At 47.4% G+C, this 22,620-nt stretch overlaps 1 protein-coding gene across 1 annotated transcript in view; it reads left to right on the top strand.

Annotated features, from left to right (window-relative positions):
• The first annotated feature begins 707 nt into the window (after positions 1-707).
• Positions 708-22,620, top strand: part of PARVB (parvin beta) — a 59,855-nt gene continuing 37,942 nt past the window's right edge. The window contains exon 1 of the mRNA XM_086466224.1: positions 708-822. Coding sequence (XP_086322350.1) covers positions 708-822 — 115 coding nt within the window. The remainder of the gene's footprint in view (positions 823-22,620) is intronic.

Here is a 22,620-nt window from a genome sequence, read left to right as displayed (position 1 = left end):
AGAGGTGCTTGGCTGCAAAATTAGGAGGCAAATCTGAATGTAGCCAGCAAGGAACTGTAAGCAGAGCCCTGACGAATGGCACACGCCAAGAGTTCGCCCTCAGTTTTGTCCTCTGGTCTGGCTGTGACCCGGTGCCTCGGCCTGGGCTGCCACCGCCCCCCGCCGGCCCGTCACCCCCCACACCCGCCCGCCCCCCGGGCCCCTCTCTCGGCCGTCGCCCACGGCCGAAAAGGGAACCGCACGGCGCTCTACAGGTGAAACCTCGGTGCTCGCCCGAGGCCGGCTGGGTGCCGGCAGCCCCGGCGTTAGCCCTGGGCACCTCCCCGGGCCTGTCACCGCCCCGCGGCCCCTCGCCGGGCGGAGGTGACGCCGCCGAGCCCGGGGGGCCTCCGAGGCGGCGGGGCCGGGTCGGCGTGGCGGCCCGCCCCCGCCTCCCGCGGACTTCCAGGCCGTGGCAGGGCGCTGTGGCCGCCGGCAGCGGCTCCCAGCCCGCCCCCTGCCCTCCGTGCAGCTCCGGCTCGCACCCCCCCACCCCCCCCCCCCGCCTCCCGCCGCCGGCTCTCCCCGCTCGGTCGCGGCTGGTCCGGTGATTCACCCGCTCCGGGGCTTTGTTCGGCTCCGCGGGCCGCTTCAGCCAGCCCCCGGGCAGGGCAGGGATCGGGCAGGACGCGGGCAGGCTCCCCCGGTGAGCCCGTCTGGCCAAGCCGATGTCCGCCGCGCCCGTCCGATCCCCGACGCTGCGGCCCCACAGGATGAAGAAAGACGAGTCGTTCCTGGGCAAGCTAGGCGGGACCCTGGCGAGGAAGAAGAAAGCCAAGGAGGGTGAGTTCGCCCGCGCCGAGGGGAGGAAGGAAAGTGCACCCCACCGGCGCCACTGGCAGCGGCTCCCCCGTCCCGTCCCGTCCCGTCCCTCGGCGGGAAGCCTGCGGCGGGAGCAGGCGGCAGGCTGCGGGGCAGAAACCCCCTTTGTTCGGAGGAGGCAGCTCCGCCCGGGGAAGGGGGCCGCAGCGGGGGGCGGGGTGCCTGCTCTCTGCCCCCGCAGCGGCGGCAGCCCCGGCGGGGAGCCGGACCTCGCCCGCCTCAGCCCGGCCGGGTGGCGGCGGGAGGGCGGTTCGTGGGGGCCCGAGCGCCGCGGGCGGCTGTCGGGGGGCGCTTGGCAGCAAGGGGGGGTGGGGGGCGGGGGGTCCCTGCGGCTGGGAGCGCCGGTGTGGGGTAGTCGTTCACCGGTCGTGCCTCGGGGCCGGCCGCGGGCTTGGCTGCTCGCACCACCGTTGCCCGGCTCCCCTTTTCGGTTGTCCGCCGCAGCTGGGAAGGGAACCCCAGAACCCGCTTTCTGCTGTCACATAAACTTCTGGTGACCAAGGAGACTGTGGGCATCGTTTTGCCTAGTTTGAGTGTTGAGGGAGCCACGAGGGAACGACTAAATCCACCCGTGTTTCGTTCCAGGCCCGCTTCACCCATAGGCTTTATGTTGGTGTAGAATCTTTGCCCAGAGTGTTTTTCATAACCAAACATATTCAGCAAAACCACCCAGCCCTCGAGAACCACGGTTTCTCGTGGGTGCGCCGGGGTATATCGGCTGTGTTCATTTGGGTTGTCACCACCGGTGCCAGCCGGGCAGAGAGGCGTGAGCCACCCCCGTTGGCGTGGGGAGCCTGGAGAAACTCCCTCAGCCCAAACCCAGTGGACCAGCACCTGCGTTGGGGTGGCTCAGCCCCCGCTGTGCCCACACTTCTGCCGCGGCATGGGGCAGAGGCCTCTGCCTTGGCGCCACGCCCCCAGCACGGCCGTCCCGCGTGGGCACGCGTGCGAGGCGTCCCACAGCGGTCTGCTCACACCGGGGGCTGTGCGGAGATAGCGCTGTTTACTCTCAAGCAACGCGACTTTTTTTTTTTTTTTCCTTTTGTAGATAGGGAGACAGCGTCTTGCCACCAGACGTGATAAAGATGGTCCATCTCTGTATACACAAAGCGTACCTTTCTCCTGAGTGTTGTCTCCAAGGATGGTGTACTCTGTCCTCCTCTGCTTCCCCGACTGACCAGATACTGGCTTCTGCAGAGAAACTCTTCCTCTGTGTTATCCCCAGACTGTTGCTGTCTGCTAGCGGGAAATCTGGGCATCTTTGCATTACGGTTTAATGCAATTTTGACTTTCTGCCTGGTTAAAACTGGCCTTGGTTTTGTTCTAGCGTCTCATGGGTGTAGGGTAGGGACGTGATTTGAGTTTAAGCCTCCTTTCAGCTGGCTATTGAGTGAGCACATGTTTTATCCATATTGAGTCTGTTAATTGCCAGCAACATTGAGAAGGCAGCTTTTTAATATTTAAAAATAAAATACTTGGCCTCAAAACCTGCCTCGGGGTAATTGCTTCCCTTTCCTTCTGCTGGCTGTTTTGTGTGGCTTACTGGTATTTCCTTTATTATCTATTTTTGATCAAGTTTCTCTGACGTGGCTCTGCTGAGGAGCAGCAGAAGTGGTCGTGTCTTCCTGATGATCTCCTTTTTTTCTGAAGGAAGGTGGTGGAGAAAACTCACCTCCAGCGGGGGATGCCGACCACACTCTCAGAAAGAGGGTATTTCATTCAAAGGTGGCTTCTGGGCTTAAACAGGTTGGCAGCATCCCTTCTTAAATGAGAAAGTTCAGCATCACCAGGCAGTGTTTTTGAGGCAACCGCTTTCAGCAGAGGCCACCCACTCGTTTTGCTGAGTTTGCCTGTTATTTTGCCTACTCTTGTGGCCGCAGCTCCGCTTGGTGATGGAAGGGCCCATTTTGGTTACTGCCCTCGGTGATTAGTGGGGAACTGCTGCTGCAGCGGTGTCAAGCATGACAGTCACGCTTCTGTCAGTGTGACGGGGAGGAAACTGGAACATGTGAGGCAGCTTTTAGTTTGAGTATTCCTTCCAGTCTGACAATGTGAAGGGAGGAAAGACCATCTGCAAGCCCATGGAGCCAGCTGTTGGGTGTGACACGCTGTGGTGCTGCAGGTGCCCAAGTACCTTCGTCATAAGGGGAGATGGCTTATTACCCTTTTGGGTTTTGCACTTTCTTTGTGGGGTAGCTCTCAAATGCAGGCTGACCAGACCTGAAACTGGAGGGGGGGGCAAGGGCTAAGCAGTGATGAGGTGGTGGGGTGGGGTCGGCACCAGGGGCAGAGGGGCTGGTCTATGGCTTGTGGTAGGACCTGGGCAGCTGCAGAAACGAAATCTTTCTATGTGAGTGCGAAGCAGAAGTAAATTGGAAGCTCATCTGAGTGGCGTTCCTTGAATGAGTTGATAGACCATATAGGAGCCATGTGGTCAGCTTTTTGTGTGTGCTTGGGAACCGCTCTGCCCTCTGGGGATTTCCTCCCTCTGTCCCTCCCTCCCTCCAAGCGGTTTCTGCTGGGTTTCCCTGAGGGGACCAGCAGAGGTCAGAGTGATCTTCCCGGAGTGAATACCGCCCTCTCCAGCAGCTGCTCTTCACAAGAGCAACTGGAGATGCAGGCTGCTGATTTGCCACAACCAAAAATCATTCTTGCCACTAACAGCATGAAAAGCAAGAAACCCAGAGGGCTTTTTACACATACTTCTTGCTTTTGCTGCCTGTCTTCTGTATTGTAGCGTAAATACGGGACTGCCATCACCATCTCAGCTGTATTCATAAAACAACCTTTAACCTGGCCTGTGCAAGAGCTGTAATCCAGTTGTATCAATCCTTTTCATCTTTGTGCACGTGTTCTGAGCCACGCAGCTCAAAGATCTTTATAATGATACTGAAAAAGTTTTCATTTCATACTTACCTGGTTTTCTTTTTTTAATCGTGGGTGGCAGCCATGTCATAAATAACCGTGATGTGGGGCGACCAACCCATAAGCAACTAATTTAAATATTTTTTTGTCTAACTACTTTATAACAAGCTGCAATCTATTTTTAGAGAGGCTGTATTGGGAGAGGAGGGTTCATTAGGCTTATCAAGGCGGCCAGCGTAAGCTCATACCCATGCTTTATGCCAGGAGGGTAGGTAAGGTTCCTGGGTACGTTGGTGATAGTCACTGTGGCAGTATTTGAAGTATGTACTGTAGCATGTAAACAACTCTGCTGCTGCTCTTGCTTTAGCAGTGTGGCCTGACATAGTGCTTTGTAAGTGGGTGCTGGCAGGTGAGGCAGGATTAAGACCTCAGGTCAAATTTGTCAGTGTTTTAAGTCAAATTCTATAGGTTGCTTCACTGCTTGGGGAAGACTTTGAGCTTCTACCTCAAACCTCTGCTTTATACTATTACACCTTGTATTTGTGTTTATGATTTTTTTTTCTGGCTGAACTGACTTTTTAGGCAGCTCTGACTTAAAAGAAACAGCAGCCACTGTTGTTCGCGGGGAAGCCGTTTTTACCCTGGTTTCCTATGGAAGTATGGGGTGGGTGATCTCACTGTCTGTTTGGCTCCTCCCTTCCTCTTCCTTCCCAGGAATGTTTTTAACCCATAGTTTGGCTAAGAATGCCCCTGAGAGAAAACTACCAGTCTTAAGGATTATTAAATGACTGCAGATTGTGTCAAAATGGGTCTCCAGTGAGTATATAGAAAGACCGTAGTTAAGTCCCGCAGCAGGAAAACCTGCAGATGGGCTCAACCCTTACATGCTACTAGAGAGCCCACATGGGAGGGACAGCCAGAGGTCTGTGAAGAGAGCAGTGCATGGAGAGGTGTGTTCTTCATCTTACAATCATCCTTAGAAAAGCAGGATGTGTTAGTTCCAGTGCTCGTGTGACCACTTGGTTTTTACACCCCCCCCAACCCCACTGCTCCGCCTCCATTAGGCTATGTGGAAATGGGCAAAAATCAGTTTGCCTGATCTTACTGTGACATGGCACTGGCTTGGTGTACCTTGGGCTTTCAAGATGTGCCACATCTGTACTGTGATTAATAAACTTATCATACCTGTTCAGGAGCTCCAAAATCCACTTTAAATACTTTAGGGAACTATTTGGGGTGCTGGCAGGGCTCATAGCAGGATGCAGTTTGTAAGCTAGATGATCCCTTAGCTTCTTTTTCAGACCCTGTAAAAGATACTGTTTCAGATAGTGCTGTGTTTTATATCCATCTATAAAAGGAACTTAAAAAAAATCTCCCCTTTCCTGTCAGTCAGTGGTATCTTTGTACTGAAATAAAGGAGGGGGTTTGCTGCAAGCTTTGCTCCAAGCCGACTTGCAAAGCTTTGTTTTCCTCATAACACACTGTATGAAAGATCTGTGCAGCAGGTGTTTGGCTAAATAAACCTTCTATTATTGTACCTCTGTGTGTGCGTGTGTCTATATAGCCAGTGTGGAGGAGTCAGTGAGAGAAATACAGCAGACTTAATTGCTTAGTGTTGTTTCCCTGTGACACAGTTGAGGGTGGGCTTAGGGGTGAGGAAACTGCTCCAGAAAAGAGCGATTTATTGTACCTGATGAATCAATAGGACAGGGGGAAAGAAGGAGAGATGGCAGTGCTGCAGAGGGTAGAATTGTTGTAACAGCAGCTGAATAATATGAAGATTTTACTCATATCAAGGGAAGTTAAAAGTATTGTTCTTGGGGTCTGTGGCTCGGCGTAACAGTGAGATGGCATGGCTGTGAAAAGTTTACTGTTGCATTTGCCTGCGGGCACACCGGTTTGCAAAATAGCTTGGTGGATGCACGTGTCACTAGATGGCAAGGTTTTTCTCCCAGAGAAAGGTGGCAGTTGTTTCCTCCATTTTGCAGGGAGAAAAGGTGGAGGGTGAGGAAGTGAAGTGGTTTGTTCAAGGTCATCTGGCAAGTCAGTGACCAAGCCAGGGAAAGAAGCTATCTCCCGAGTCGTCTCTGGTGCCGTGATCCTTAGGCAAAGGAGCTGCGTAATCTGCCCGTTTCCCACAGCTGTACCGTGCTAAAACCCATCTCCAAATTGTTCAGGCAGGACTGCTTGTACTGCCTGATCCACTTTGGCTTTCTGGAGGGAAGAACATGGGGAAATAATCTCAACAACAGAATTAAATTAGAAGAAACCATTTCTTTATCATTCCTTTGAAACTGATGGGGCTGCTTGTGTGGGTAATTGCTCTCTGGAGGAAAAAGAGGTTCAAAACCAGATCTACTTCATTGCCTTTATATTGATGAACACATCTCAAGTCTCTAAGGCATCCCTTTTGACGCAACAGGATAGGAGAATTTGACTTGCTTAGAAAATGGATCTCATCTTTCATTTGAATATGGTATACTGAAAATACTTGAAATATCTTTTTAATGCTACCTGTTATGCAGTCTCCAGAGGTGTGTCTGTATAAACAGTCTGCAAAAAATTGAACTTCTCTGTCTCCATGTGCTGCACCTTTGCTTTAGCCACTGCCTAATGGCTGCTTGCGACTTCTAACAAATGTATTTACCTTTAAAATGATGCTGAAAGATGCCTGTTCAATAGATCTTAAAAAGTTGTAAAACTGTAAGGAACTCAATCTTCATTCCCCTTGCAGGTATCACTCATGTTGGTGGTATTTGCCCAAGATTTGTCCCGGTCACAACCATTCCTGGCCATTGCAGGTTGTGTTTCATGCTGGCTGTGCCCATGTATCCTACTTTATGAACTGGTGCTGGTGGAGTAATTGCTGTAACCTCTCTGATGTGGAAGATCTGGGACTTTGGCATCACCTAGTGCCTAGAAAGCTCAGGGTGGAGGTGTGCCACTGGTGTGGTGCCTGCCCTCCAGCTTTTGTCCTGAGACATGTCTGCATTTCTGACTAGCAGTGCTGGCTAGTCTTGTGGTATTTCTTAGCCAACAGGAAACTTCATGAGCAAATCTGTCTCTCCCAGATCTTGAGGTGCAATCTGAGATAAGCTTTGACTGGTTGCTTCTTACTGTCTCCTGACCTGATACTCAATGTATTTTTAAGGCTCTTCCTTTCAATAGACTGGTGTGGGAGCTCACCCCCATCTTAACATACTTTCCATGCTCATAATGTGTGGCAATGAATTCTTAGTCAGATGGAGAGACAAATACAAAGTATGGGATCCTGGTTCACGCGAGTACATTTGCTGCAGTCTGAGAGGATACTTGGCTGGGGAAGCGTGTTTGTGCATTGTAATGGGCTACTGCTGCTGAAATATCCAAACAGAAGGTGAGATGTGTGCTGGTTAAGCAGAATTGCTTGCTTGTTAAGAGAGGAATATGCATATAACTATATTGAAGCTACGTACCGTTCCAGATAGATGTATATATCCATAGAAAGACTGTGCAGACATATGCAAATTCAGGTTCAATTTATTATCCTTTCTACTAACAGTTTAAACAGAGAGAGATCTAAGTTTCCAGTTGGAACCTGTGTAGCCTAATTGCTGAGTTTCTCCTGTAGGGCGCAGGCATACCTCTGACCAGGTCTGTTTTCAGTTTTGCTAGAGCAGTGCCAGCTTGGGTTCTGACACTGTGTTCTATTCTGGAAAAAGCTGTACGGTGTCAGCGTCTCAACCGAAATGAACTTTACATGCACAGGAATCATCCTTTTAACAGTGTCATAAACCCCACATTTTTCTCCTGTAACTGTAGCAAGGCTAGCATGGTTCGCCCAATGCAGCTTTAGGCACAGTCTCTTGGTGAGACAAGAGTGTTGAATTACAACTGAAAGTTTTCTTCCAGACAGGATGGAGCAACATATGTGGAATAGCTCTGTAGCTCTTCAGTAGTGAACTGAAGAAAGTAACTTGCTTTTATTTAAGAAAAACAGATGTTTCAAAGTTGTTTTATTTTCAGAGTTGTAATCATTAAAATAAGATTCACTGTAGGAACGCTGTAATGCTTCATCATAAAACCTTAGCGAGGTGGTTACCAACACTTCTCATTTTCCAAAAGCGGTTTTGAATTTCTTAAAAATACTAATGCAAGGATTTGGAAAGGGACTCCTTTTCTCCCTTAAGGTCTACCCTTACTCAAAAGCAATTGTTCAATGATACCTTTTTTCATTTCTTCTAAAGGATTTATTAATGCTAACATCTTGGGAGAGGCTTCTAGAAGCTGGCGTCTGGCTGTTTCTCTTTTGAGGAGCATGTGGATGAGCCCTGTGAGACTGATGTATGGAGGGCTGCATGTGGACCTGATATGAATGGGGGGAGCTGCAGTGTCACGAATTCATGCGAAGTCTGTGCAGATGCTTTTTGCTGGACGATGTGGTGGCAGGATTCTTGGTCCCACTGGTGGATCAGTGCAGGGAGATCAGGCTGTATTCTGCAATGCATAATCATAAATGCATTAATCATATTGCCTTAACTGCTTGTGTTTTTAAAAGTTTTGATATTTAGATTTCTTTATTAATATAAATGCACCCTACTGATTTACACGTTGGCAATATAGCCGTCCAGAAGATTCAGTACAGTTATGCATAACAGTGCTAAATGTTGTTTTACGTACTTCGAGAACTGTTACAGGCCAGCTGATGCAAAACCAGATGAAGCTGGTGGAGTTTTCCAATGCACTGCTTTGAGCTTTGGATCATACTTTGATGTTAGGAGATTTGGGAGATTAGCTGGCAAGCTCTTTCCATTGCGAAAGCGTGTCAGAACAACTTGTTGCTAAGGGATCCAGGGTTATCTGGTCTGTGGCAAGACCAGTGCGAGGCAGTCTATTAGTTGCAGGAATTGGTGTTTTAGCAGTTACAGCTTTGCTGTTCAACTGGGGAAGAAATCTAGTGTGTGTACCTTATGCATACAAGTGTCATAGACACAGCTGAGGAGATTCAGGTTTGTAGCTGTGGAAGTGACAGTGTCACTTTGGTACTTCAAAGGTGCTCATGAGGGATTTGGATGCTAAATTGCTCTTAGTTTTCAAAGGGAGACAAGTGTACAAATGTCTTGGGCACCACTAGAAATCTTGGCCTGCACATACATGCCTGAGATGTTGTCTGTGTCAGGGGTCCTGGGACATGATGTCTTGATGGGGACATACGACCATACAGACACACTGAGATGTGTCATAAGGAGGAAGAGTTTTTCTGCCTCACTTAGAACATCGTCTGTTTGTGATCCTTGTCACCCTTGCTGCTGGTGGTAATGCAGGAGGCTGTCTGGGTACCTTCTTAACCCTGGAGTCTTGTTCCCTTTTTGGTGTTTTCAGTCTGTCCATGTTCTTGTGCTGGTAGGGCAAGGTCTTCACTGCAGCAGTGGGCTAAGGGCTAGCCCTCACAGTTGTTTTAGGAGACCTGGAGGCCAGCAAGAAAGAAGGAGGGGAAGCCTTGTTTCCCCGAGTCTTCTCCTTGTGCCGACATCTGCGGATTACAGCAATCATGACTTCAGCAAACCCCCAGATTCTCTGAACTAATGGGATCTATGTATTGCGTTGCAGAAGCCATCTACTTGAAAGTCAACCACGTGGCTCCAGAGAAAGATCTGACCTGTGCCAGTCTCTGGACGTGACCAATGGCACAGGCTCTGTTCTGGTCAGCCGTCATGATGTCCACATGCCTTACTCTGCACAGCCTTCTAAAGGAGCTCTTCTGCATGGTGACTTTGGTAGTTGCTTATCCCCTCCCTTGTATGTCCTCTGCCTGCTCTGCGAAATGTGTTATATATGTGCATTGTTGCTGATGAAGCTCAGTTTTTCTCCTCAGGGCGCAGCAAAATGAACTGATGCTGTTGTCAGAGTTGTTTACTAACTTGCAAAGCGTGCACGTCTGCGGCATTTCCCCCAGGGTCTGTATGGCATACATGGACTGGCCTTTGCTTCACGTGCCCTCCCGGCGGATGCGCTGTACCTGCCTCTGGTTGTTGTCGTAGGCTGCATCAGCACTTCTTACCCTGGGCTGAGGGGTGGGCGGTGGGGGGAAGTTTGGCGTGTGTTGTGGTGAGAGAAGTGGAAGGAAAGAAGAGGCAGGGTGAGCAGTGGGGGAGCCCCGCTTTTCAGGGGGCTCTTGCAGGCTGCCCTCAGGGGGAGTGCTGGATCCTGGGACCTCTGCTGCAGGACAGGCTGCTTGGTGGTGGTGCATGCCCTCTCCACCATCGCAGCGGGGGCTCTGTGCGGGGGATCTAAACCAGCAGTTCTTGTGTGGGTGACAGTGGCTCCTGTTTATCTTTGGGGGTGGGCTGAGCATGGAGGGGAAGTGGGAACCTCTGTGTTGCACAACTAATAGGTCAGTGGCAAAGTGACCTCTCCAAGGTGAAGCGTATTCTGCTCAGGTATAGATTTCCTAATTTATACTCTTCTGTTGTCCAAGTAGAAAGCTGCAACCCCAGGCTCGTGACTGCTGTTGTGTATGTCTAGTTTAGCTAACATAAGTGGTTCCAGGGTTTTGTAATTTGAATCTGGTTTAGTCTTGCTCTGAAAACCAGATGTGGAGAGAACGTGCACACCTGGCAGCGTGTACTGGCTGAGAGTAGTGGCTCCATACTCTTTGGGCTCTTAAATCACTGTCACTTCCTTCTGAAGGAACATATATCTGCACAGTGGAGCTTCTAATTATAAATCCTGTACACACCATTTGTTTCTGTGTACCTGCTGCAGACCCCTCTCCAGAGCCCTTAGGCTGAAAGAGGAGGCCATGGGATGGGATTCTGGTTTTGGCTTTGCTAGTGGTGAGCACCAGGATCATTGGGAATTCAGTTTTGCCTCACGGTGATTGTTTCTCCAAGTTAAAAAAGGCTTCTTTATAATCCCCAAGACCTGTCTGGCAATCAGATATAAACTCTTATAAAATCTCTTTTCAGTGTATGCTGCGTTTTGGTTATAAAACAAGCAAGCTGTTCTGGCTCCTGGAATTCCAGTTCCTTCTTTAGTACTTCTTTCATTGCGTGGTTGAACCATAATGAAATCCACTGAAAAAGGAAATAGTGTATTTTCCATTATAGCTGCCATATGGCCTTATTGCTAATTTTTAATTAGCTGAGATGGTTGCATACACAATTTATTTGGTGTAAGGAGACAGAGCTGGATGAGGAGGAGAGCTATTCTGGTATCTATGTAGAGGCACAGTGTCTTTTTTACTGTCTTTAAATAAAAAACCATGTAATCCTCAGAAAGTGTCTTTCCACTAGATCTGTTTGGCAGATGCATGCATCTATGTTGTTAAACAGATGCAGACACTTCCGTCATTTTAAAATAGAATAGTGTTGTTTGCTCTCTGGCTTGCCTAATCCAGCCAATGGATTTAGAGGCTTTGCAAAATTGACAGGATTTTCTTTAGAAATGGTAGAATAGGAGTAAGTACCAGGGCATCCGGGCTTTCCTTTTCTGCTTAATATTCCTTCTCAGGAACAGGGTTACAAAATTGTCCCTCAGGATTACTCTTTGCCTTCTTCCTTGCCTCCCAATATTGTTAGAGTGAATTGATTCCACTGGAAAATTAGGCAGGCTGCAAGAACGCTAACACTATAGATATACCTTGGACCTGTACTGAATTTTGTCTGACAGGGATCTTGACTCTTTAATTAGGTAATTAAATAAGCATGTATAATGGAGCCCTATCATTGGGAAACTGGATTTTAATTGGGTGCAGGATATCATGCTCCAAATGGTCCTGCTGTGCCAGGAGCAAACCAGATCTGCTGCCTGCATAGCAGAGCTGATGCTGTCTGCCACACAAACTGATAGGGTTTTTTTTTGCATGTGGAAAGGGAGAAACAGTCATGACCGACCTCATCTAATGTGGCAATAGTCCAACTTCAAGCTGGACTTTGGCAGGTCCTTCCAAGCAATGTTTCTCTGATTCTGTGGAGCTGGGTTTTTTGAGGGTTCCTTGTCAGGGAGAGAGACAGATGATAATGGGAAGGGAAGAGGGACTGGCCTTAGTATACACTCTCTGCTGTATGATTGGAGGAGAAAGGTATATATTTGTTTCCAAGATGTGTCCAGGATAACTGAGTGTGAGTTTTTGCTCTTGCTGCTCACACAGATTCAGACTAATAGTTTCCCACTCGAGCATTTACGCTGTGCTTAATTAGATTGCGTCTTGCAAATACCCACTTTTACTGTGGCACTGCAGCTGTAGCTGCATTAACACAGTGAGGGGCCATAGTGTAAATTATCACCTTGGGTACTCAGTATCATTTCGCTTCATATCATTTAGTTTAAAAAACTAAACTGTGGTGGCTTTGCTCTGCTGACATCAGTAGTAAGAGCAGTAAGAAGGCTAGGGAGCTATGCTTGACCAAGCCATGACTCTGACATTTAAGGTGGTTGGTTGTTTTATACTGTCTTTCCAATTGTATATTTCTGATCACTTAATCCCTGTTGTTTACAGGTTAACAAGCAGATCACAGATACCAACGTTTGCCAGGCTAGTTCAGCACCTGGTAAAAAGCCTTTCTCCATCAGCTCTTTAACCAATGAGGAGCACGTGTGGATTTTCTTTTCTGTGGACAAACTGGTAAAACAAATTGTAATTTTTAGTGAGTGACTTTTCTTCCCATGAGTGGTGTTATGTGCAGATGTTGTACCATCCAGAATCTTCGTAGAAGGTGTCCTCACCTGGTTCCTTCACTTGCTAAACAAATGTGCTGTTGATCCAGTGGTTGTTAAGAGGTTTCTTCAAGAATGCAAACACAATTACTTTGAAACTGTCTGAGCTGGGGAATTCCGCTTTTCTACTGAATGCATGGGAGGTGGGCACTGTTGAACCAGGAAGGCTGAGTAATTTGGAGTGTCGCACCATAGCTGGCTAGATGTGAAGAAAGATTTTGTAGATATTACATTGGAAGAGTAAAACCAGAGTAACTAATCCCCATGCAAGAAAAGGGGGGAAAAGATCCTCATGGCTGCCGGTGACACTGCCCCTATGTCGTGTGTTCTGTTTGTCTCGTGGTCTGTCCTGGGATGTGTCCTGTTTAACACCTTCATCAGTGATTGGAGGAGGCGATGTTGTGCATGCTCGTACAGTTTGCAGATGGCACCAAACTGAGTGACCAGCTGATACACTTGAGGGCAGGAGAAATGGGCTGGCAGGAACCTTCTGAAATCCAACAAGAGCAAGTGAAAACCCCTGCAATGGTAGGGGCTGCACACTGCCTGCCTGCGGGGCAGCGAGCTGACCACCAGCTAGCAGTGTCCCTTTGTTATGAAGAAAACCAATGATATCCTGGACTGTATTATGAGAAGTATAGCCAGTAGATTGAGCAAAGCAATTATCCCCCTCTACTCAGCACTCCACAGCTGATACGCTGTCCTGTTTTGGGCTCCTTAATACAGGAAAGACATGGCTAAACTGGAGCACCCTCAGCAGTGGGCCACCCCTCTCTGTGAGGAGAGCTGAGGATGCTGGGCTTGTTCAGCCTGTGGAAGAGATTGCTTAAGGAAGATCTTTAATAAGCAGTCTGCTGATAGCTGTGAGGAGATTATTGAGAAGATGGAGCCAGGTTCTTCACCGTTGTGCATAGCAGAGAAGAGAGACAGTAGGTATAAACTGAAATGAATTAAGTTCAATCTGGACAAAGGGAGAAACTTTTTCATGCTGGGGACTGTGAAGCAGTGGGACAGGAAGCCTAGAATGTTTGCGCAGCCTCCGTTTTTGGAGATTTCAAGGCGCGACATGATAAAGCCCCAAGCAACCTGGTCTGATCTCAGAGCTGACCCTGCTTTGAGGAGGAGGGTCAGCTGGAGACCTCCTGAGGTCCTTTCCACCCTGAATTATCCAGTGATCTTATGCTGCTCCGTGGCAGTTTAGACTCTTCAAAGGCTGGAGTAAGGACATTTCTTAGATGGTGTGAAGCCTGTGGATTAATGATTTCTGAGCATGTGAATATAAGGGAGTGCAGTGGAACTGTGCTTCTCGTCAGGGTCCTTTTACTGGTTTTGCACTGAGGTACTAATAAGAGTACAGTTTTTTTTTTCTGTCTTTTTTGCCTGTTTAACCTTCTAGTGAGGAGGAAAGCAAGCATTCCACTGGGCTGCTGCTTTGGGTGCTGCTTTAGTGAGGGTGAGTCAGAGAGGCTGTGTACTTAGCTATTTTGGGACTGACCAGTAGCTGAGCTTGATAGTCTTCAAGATGTCTAGCCCCACTGAAACACCACCTTGTTTAGCTCATAGGACCTGGTATTATCAGTGCAAAGGCTTTACAAGAGACCACAGAAAGCTAGAACTGCAAATCGTGTAAAACTTTGGTGTGCTGACTAAGTAAACAATAACAGCTGCAGGTCTTTTTGATACTTGCTGAAATGTGTCATTTTCTTGTGCTTTGGACTTGTTTTGGTTTGATTCTTGGGCTGGCTGTTGTTTCATGGTTGCATATTGTTATCCCTTGAAGGCTGTGTTTGGGAGGCTGAACTGGAATGGCAGTTGGAGGCCTGGGCTCCGCTCTTTCTATGTGGTCTTCAGCCGCTCTGTTAGAAGATGGTGGTGTTTATTTCTTAAACCTGGCAGAGTTAAACATCCAAATGCTTTTATGGCAGCCACTATCTTCACTGTTCCGTCCCCTCGTGGACTGGTTTTTATCTGACTGTGGGCTTTGAGTTCCGGACTTTCTTTTAGTGTGAGGTCTGTAGTGCTTATCACTGAAGTGCTTGTCTGGGCAGTCTCCCCTGGTGCTCAAAGCAACAACTAAAATAATTTTCCACATGTGACTTGTTTGGAAACGAAGTTTGGAAAAGTTTGAGAAAACTTTTTTTTGTATTTTGCAGCATCTGCTTGTATAGTGAGATATTTCAGTTCATTTTCAATACACTGCTTTACTGCCCTGAATGCAGGTGGGACACAAGAAAGGTAGAGCTGGGCATGAGCAACATGAGTATATGGTACTCTGAAAGCTGTGTGTTGATTGTTTAGGTTAAAGCTTCTAGTCTGGAATGCTGCGTATCCCTCCCTTGGTCCTGTGCTCTTGAACTGAAAACTAGTGTTTACTAACAAACCCTCAACGAGTGTGTTTCAAGTACAGTTGCTGTATATGACTGTTTTTCAGGGTTTTCCTTGTCTTTCTGGATGACATTTGGGCAACTCCAGCGATTAGGCATGTGCGCTTTTTGTGGTTTGCAGGATCATTTATCTCAGCTTGTTCTTCCTGTAGAACCATGTTGCACAAGCAAAAAAAGTTGCTTTTTTTTGCATTGCAAGTCATAGCTGTAGCCTCCTTTCCATTTGCATGAAGCTTGTTTGTTGAGCTCTGTACTATCAGCTGGAGAAGACGGTGCCTCTTGCTTACTTCTTGTGCTCACCTGCCATCACTGCTATCAGAAGTGAGTCTGTTACTCTGTGCTTCTCTTGACATGTTCAGAAGAACAAGCAACATCAAATGTTTCCATATTTTCACAGTAGACTGCTTTTGATGGTGGTTGTTAACCTTTTCGTGCCTTTGGAAAGGGTTGGGTGGAGGATCTGGGGAAAGCAGTAAGCTGAAGCAAGTAAAGCTGCTTGGGCAGTTAACTAAGGGGGTTTCATTCAGGTGCCTACAAATGAAGTGTCAGACCATGAGAAGGAGGTGGAAAGAAGTCGGTGGAAGGGTGGAAACCAGCTCAGTTGTAAAATGTGTTACCAGGAGCCACAGTATTGACTTTTTTTTGATGCTGAGTATTCTGCTTGATAGAGTTTGCACAGTTAGATTTGTATGTGGGATCAGAGGTAGAGCTTGTGGGAGGTAGTAAACTGAGGTACTCTTTTTCTCCCAGATTTCTTCATGATGCAGAAGACAAGAATTGAATGAATGGACTAGGCATCTCTATTCCAGAGCAATGCTATTAGCTCTGCTTGTGACAGCTTCTGCTGTCTCTCCCTTGATGATTTGCTTCGGCTGGAGCCATCAAACATGGATACCTTAAGTACTGAATTGATTCTGGTTTCTGGAATTGCTTTTGGTTAAAGGAGTCTTGTTGGTGCTTGGCACCTTGTGGAAATCAACCTGCTTCACTGGGGATCTCAGACTGAGTTCCTAGACTGTGAACATGCTGTTCCCTACCTGCTTGTGCCCATCAGCTTTGGTTGTAGGAGTGCACAGAAGCCTGGGGGAGTACTAAGCACTGTATAGTGGAATACAGTATTTTATGGTGAATTGATGACAGTAAATTTAAAATGCCTTACAGGTTTTCTACTGGAGGTCGATATAGGCCAGAAGTTTCCTTCAGTCCTTTCCTTTTCTTATCAGGCTTTTTCTTTCCCTCCATTCTCATCAGGTGGTTTTGACTCCACATCCTTCTTTCAGGTGGAAGCTGTCCTGGTGCTCATGCAGCATGCTTGGGAGAACATAATCCTCCACCATTGCTTTGTGGGAAAAAATGAGCTTTTGTATGCTGTGTTGGAAGTGTAACTGTGCAAGAGGCTGGGAAAGTACGTTTTCCCCATTTTCAAGTAGAACTTGTGTGCAAAGGGAGAAGTGTAGCTTTCCCTAGTTGCTTTCGGGGTCCTCTTAAGCTGCAGTTACTACCTGTGATGTTTGAGGCAGCAGCCTGCCTTTTCCCTGTCAAAAAAACCTGTGGAACTGAAGCAATTCGTTTACAAGTTCAGGACAAAGCAAATGCCAAAGGTATGCCCAATTTATATCCTGAAGTGTAGAACCTATATAGTTTTGATGCATATTATGTTAGTGCTTAGGAGAGCTGAATAACAGGTAGACACTTTTAGAAAGTATTTTATTTTTGCCTTAGAAATAAAATGCATGCTTGAAGGCTTGGGACCCTCTATTTACCTGAAGCATTCTTCCATTTATTGACAAGGCTGTGCAAAAGCTAGTGCAAGAGGTAGGAAATGGGGGAGAAAAATCTCTTGTCCATGAAATGAATGGATACACGATGTTAAGTTGTGGGGTCCTGCTCCTAGCCAGGTGCTGGTTCCAGACCTCAGAGTGCACACCGTGTCTAAGCGACACCGAGCTGTAACAGCCAGTGTGGATCCTGAGAATGCTGCAGCACATTACGAGTAACGAATGCAGCTTGTTGACCTCTTCTTGTTCATCTTCATGAAGGGAAGTTTTATTCCATTTCGGACAGGGAGGACAAAATGTCAGAACTGTTTGCTGGGAGCTACTTAAAAATATACTTACACCTTTCAGGCATGAAGGAAGGTGATTAAAAAAATGTGCCATTTTCAAAGCTGTGGGATTGCTGTTGTAAGGTCCATGCAGGGAGACTGAAGCAGAGATGACTAGGTTGGTAGGTCAGTATGTCTGCTTGGTATCCTGCTGGGTGGCTTTTTCTATACTTGAAAACCTCACCTAGGTGGAACTTTATAAATATTTTAAAACATTATTCTTTCCACACTCTTATTTCCACTAGTTGGTATTTTTTTTTTTTTTTTCCTCCCCAACATTAGTGTTTGTGTATCTACACAGTGAAAATTAACTTTATATTTTCTGCCTTTCTTATCTGGTTAGTTTTCAGGCACCCTGTGTACTCATTCTGTGCCATAATAACCACTGGTGCCAGCAAAAGGGAAGGGGTGAGTGGCAGCTGGGGGTGGAGGCAAAGTCTGGAGTGCCTCTTTGCTGACAGCATGGATGCCTGCCTGATGAAGACAGCTACATAACTATGGCTTAAGACAATAATGAAAGAAACGAGGAACAGGAACTTACAGCAAAACGATGAATCCCAAATTTGGCCTGTAGTTTTAGTTCCATAGCTCTCTGTATGCTTCTGTCAAAGTTTGCATCTTGCTTTTTTGCCTTGCAGAACCTATTTTGAAGGATTCCTAGTTAAGTATTGACTAAGGGGGTGTTAGACCTGTTACATGAGCTGAGCAGGAGGCTAAAAGAGCTGGGGAGCTAAATGCTGAGATGAATTCTGCTCTGATCCTTTGGTATCTGTGAGACTTGAATGCGATTAGTATGACTGCTGGAAAGAAGACCTGAATGTTAAATATGATGGCTCTGTGTTGGTACTGTGAGCTCACGTTTGCTTTTATCACTGTCTGTTTATGCCCAGGCAGCTGTGGGTCAGCTCTGGCTTTGTCAGTTGCCGTCAGAGCCGGATTAATACTAGAGGGGGGATCTATCTGTTCAGTTATTCCAGCAGCGTAACAGCAGAGGTAGTCCTGCTTTGCTGGCTGTGGTGTTGTCCATGGCTGAAAGACTAAGGTGAGGCTGCCCAGTGTGGCAGAGGCAGGGTGAGGACGTGATCCTCTGTCCTCCTCGGCAGCATCAGCGCTGCATTTGCAGGGCCTTGCAGGGAGCTCGAGCAGAAAACTGTTTCAGCGTGCAGCAGCTTGCTTTTTGTAGGATTCAGCTTTCTTGCTGAATTAAAGTGGGCCACATAACTGGCTGAAGATGTGTCTGCTTAGTAATTACAGAGTCTCTTTTTGTTTGATTTGGTCTTCAGTTGCCAGTGCTGGTGATGTTGAAAGCCACTCGCGGCTGCTGCGGTTTCTTCAGTGCTCCTCTCTCCCAAGCTGCTGCATCTCTGCCTGTTCCTGTCCTGCCTCAGCACACCCTTCCTTTTGCAGAAGGGCTGGTACCTGTGCAGGGCTTGGGCAGGACAGCTGTAGGTGTGTTAATATTGGCTATCTCAACACAGATGTCACCCATCAAAAAATGCAAATTCCCCCCCCCCACTTGATAGAAAGGTAAGAATTTTCATGGGTGAAAATCTGAAAGCAGTATTTTGCCCTCACAAACAAAACAAAGCCCCAGCTTCTCATAAACATTTCCAACTGGCTCAAGTGTTGAATATGCTGCTATCATGCTAGATACATATTTTACCCTTGGCAAAAATAAAGGGGAGATCTTTGTTCTGGCAGTCACAGAATAGATCACTCGTCTGTGTAAGTTTAACACATCCGTAGAAGCAAGCTTGGCTTGCTTTTTCCAGCTAAACCAAAAGCATTATTACAGCCCTTTCCTAAAAGTTACCTTTAGCTTTACTTTTCCTGTTGTTTTTTTTTTTTTTTTTGGTTTTTCCATTTCTTTAAGTGACAGAGCCTGGCCATTGTGAGTGCCTTGTCTGCCTACTGAGGCATATAAATAATTTGCTTTATTACCACAATTCTGCTTTGAATGCTGTCCCTTGATACAGTGCCTTTATGTGGGTTTGATCAAGTCTTTGCCTTTGATCTGCCTGGGATTATTAATTCTCTATTATAATTAATGGAGGCTTTGTCTTTCTCCTGCAGTCTCTATCAAAAGATCTTAGAGCCTTTTGTAAATGTTAAGCGATTAGTAATGCAGCAGCAGGCTGGTGAGTTGTGTGTGTGGTTTGTCTCTAGAAAAGAGACAAAGACTCTCAGTGTATCAGCACGCATTATGTTTGAGGCTGGTTTTGAAATCTTTCAGTGCAACAGTTTTTCTTGGAAAATGCCCATTTTTGTAAAACTTTTCTTATGTTCCTAGAAGGCTTACAGTTTTGAAGATGACTTTTCATGAAAGAGTTTGAGGTGTCGGGTGGAAATTCTGCACGTGCATGGCTGCGTGTGTTGGTCTGTGACAGGTAAAGAGAGGAGCAGGCTAAGAGACACTGCAGGGTCTTTACCCATCAGGGACTTGTTGCTTTCTGGTCTGATACCTCCTGTGGGAAGTGGGAGCTCCAGCAGATGTTTGGTCTTTTATGCAAGGGTTGGCTGCTTCATCAGGGGGATTTGTCCTGTGGCCAGGTCTCACCTGAAATGTGAGTGAATGAGGGTTGTATCACTGGTCTGAATGGGGTAGAAATGGTCTTGCATATGGACTTTGTATTTTGCATGTGATTATCTGAACTCAGGATATAAGTTGCAGGCAGGTGAGTCACTGTCTGAAAAAGTACAGCTGGTCATAGTTTTGTTTCTGGGAAGAGCAAGGAAACTTGGGAAGCAGTAAGACACAGGGAGCAGGAAGAGAGCTTCCCGTGCAGTTCGAGTTACATGGTCATTGCACGTTTCCCGTCTGTGTGCTGCTCCGACCAAAGAGGATGACAAAGTTACTTGAACAAATCATCTGTAATGAAGCCAAGAGTAACAAAGCTGTCTAATAGCTTCCAAAGTTAGGGTTTAATCACGAGGTGGAAGTACATCACGTAAAAGTTGTGGTCAGGCAGCACTGTGGAGCCAGCTTGGCACTGGTTGAATGTGAAGGAAAGCACCGTATCCAGAAACCCGTGATTAGTGTCATGACAGCTGCTGCTTTCTGCAGGGTGGGATTCAGCCTTGTAGTCAGAAATAACTAGAGCTAAAATTAAGTAGCATTTACCATATGTTTTTGTAATAGGCAGAGGCTTGCAGTCAATTTTTTAATAACAAGGCAGCAAATGGTAAGGACTTAAGAGGTGAATTGTGCTGTTGTTGATACCTTTGAAAATTATGCTAAAATTATTAGGAGTGAAGGTAGAAAGGATCAAATTGTTAACTTGACATCAGCTTGCTCTTTCTTATAAAAAGGAGAAAGCAGGGACATCTCTTTTTTTTATAGTACTGCTGACTTTAAAGGCAGTTTCCTGACTTGTGAGAAATCCTTGACAGCTCTGGTGTCAGCTTTCTGCAGCTAATTGCTCCTGTTCTGTGCAGTTTGCCTGTAATCCCATGCAGTGGAACAGCCTGCCTGGCTTACAGATGTAGTGCTGTATAGCATGTGTGCATGTGATCCAGTCATTATATTAATTTGTTTGAAAGGCCAGCACAGCTTCCAGTGTGACTAAATCACGTTGACTGCTGACGCTGCCAGGAGGTTGGTACAACATTGGAGGGCTGCCAGGAACCCTTGCTGCTTTCCTGGGGACCAGTAGAGAAGTGACCTTCTACTTGTGAATTTAAATTTCTGGTTTAGGGAAATACTCAGGGTTTTTGCTGAGTGCCTTGGCCACTTTCCCATCCCTTGTTACATTTGGATTTTGCTAGTGCTGGCTCATGGGTTACTGAAGCGGTTCAGAGGACCAGTGCTGCCTGTTAATTGAGGATCTGCTCAGAGAGATCTCCAGCTGGAAGGGAGGGAGGCTATAGCAGACATCTGGGAGAAATCATGGTTAGTTCTGCCAGATACCTTTCCAAGGCATCGTCTTTCTATGCCTGGAGTTACGTCTGACTTGTCCTGTGTAAGTTTACAGCTGAGTCACTTAAACCATCGGCAAGTTTTATGTTAAGGCTGTAACCATTTAGCAGAGTCTGCGTTGTGGGTCGAGGTGGGGGCAAACTCTTTTTGTGGGCAGGAGAGTATTCCCTGGATGCTGGGGCTGCTCATGGGAGTTCTGCTGGCATGTCTGAGGGAGAGCTCTGGCATGGCGTGATGTGGTGAGCCTGTGGGAGCAAATGAACCAGCCCGGGGCCACAGAGGAAAGGTTCTGCTGGGGACCGGCCCAGACTAAGTGATACTACTCCAGTCTGTACTCAATTTCGTGCCCCTTCCTGTTTTCCCCTACTGCAGGTTTCCTCTGACCGATCTATGAAATGAAATGATCAGGCTTTAGAGAAAGATGTTTTACACGGATCTCATTTAGAGAGCAAAGAACTATGCCAACACAACAGGGGAAGATGTTTCCTGAGGGGAAGGGAAGGGGAAAAGAAGGGGACCTGTGAATGGGCAGGTGGAGAGCAGGCAAGGAGCAGTTATACTTTGTGTGGGACCTACCATAACTATAACCTGTTGTGCAAGTGCACCTCTGCTCTACCAGTAAAATGCCCTCTTGCATGGATGGCTTGTTTGATGTAAGGATCTGGTATAAATCCTACAGCAAATCTGCTGTTACTTATACAAAGTCGAGGAGGTTGGCGTTTGCCAGTCGATTAATATCCATAATCTTTTACAGTACTTTGGGTTTGTGAAAGCATGGGCTGAAAGCCATTCTTTGTTGTAAATTTGCATTTAAACACCTACCAGGTACTTCTTAGAAATGTACTTGTTGTTCCATCCTGACTCTTACTTTAACTGCCTCCCCTTGCTTGTTTGTGGGTTCTCTGCTTTTTTTCCAGTGTTGTGGCTCAGTTTCCTTTTCCTGCTTCTGTTTCTTTGCTCGAAAGTGATAAGTGAGTACTGGGGGCAACGAGCAGGGAAAAAGTCCTCAGCATTTGTTCAAGCGCAGCGTGAAAGGGTGCTGGAGTGCATCAGGTGTTGGGAGTACCCTGGCAAATTTATGTTCCTGAGCGCAGTTGCTTCTTCTGCATGGTGGCTGTTGCTCTGTGAACCTGTGTGTTCCTGGGGCAAGTTTTCATGGTGGGGAACCTGACTGTGCTTTGGCCAGAGAGTGGAGATGACTTTTGCAGGAAGTTCCTTGCAGAGAAAACACCGTCTCTGAGGTGCCTGCTCTTAGGTGGCCAGCAGCAGGCCAAGGGAGGCACTTGGCTATCTGCAGAAGCAGCAAGGATAGGGAGGGATTCCTGGCTGGGAGTCAATGGCCAAGTGCTGTGTCCTCCCTCCTGGCCCCCCCTGCCCCGCCACCTAGCAGCTGGGAGGCTATCTTAGTGCCTCCTCCTGTGTCAGCATGCCCAAATTAACGTAGGTTTGGCAGTCCCGAGGTGGCAGCCCCTTATCCAGTTGCTGCTGCTCCTTCAGCATTCAGACGACCTGTCTGTGCTGCTGGGGCTGGGATGGCAGGGCTCCTGTGTAAGAGGCGCAAAAAAGGAGGTAGGAGACATGACGTTTGTAGCAAGGATCTCTTCCTAAGCTGTCTGCCTAGGACGTGATGTAGGGGCTCTCTGTAAGCAGGGCTCTCCCTAGGCAGCAGGCTTTGGGAGGCTCTCTGCTGACATAGCCGTGCTTTGCCAGGAGCTGTTGGAGAGGATCTTTTGATCCTGTGGGATCTGGCCCAGCCGCACTGGATCTGAAGGCAAGTGTAAGGGTTACCCCTG

Source organism: Leptosomus discolor, chromosome 1 (assembly GCF_034619465.1).
Source record: "Leptosomus discolor isolate bLepDis1 chromosome 1, bLepDis1.hap2, whole genome shotgun sequence".
NCBI lineage: Eukaryota > Metazoa > Chordata > Aves > Leptosomiformes > Leptosomidae > Leptosomus > Leptosomus discolor.
This window is presented reverse-complemented; position numbering and strand designations above follow the sequence as displayed.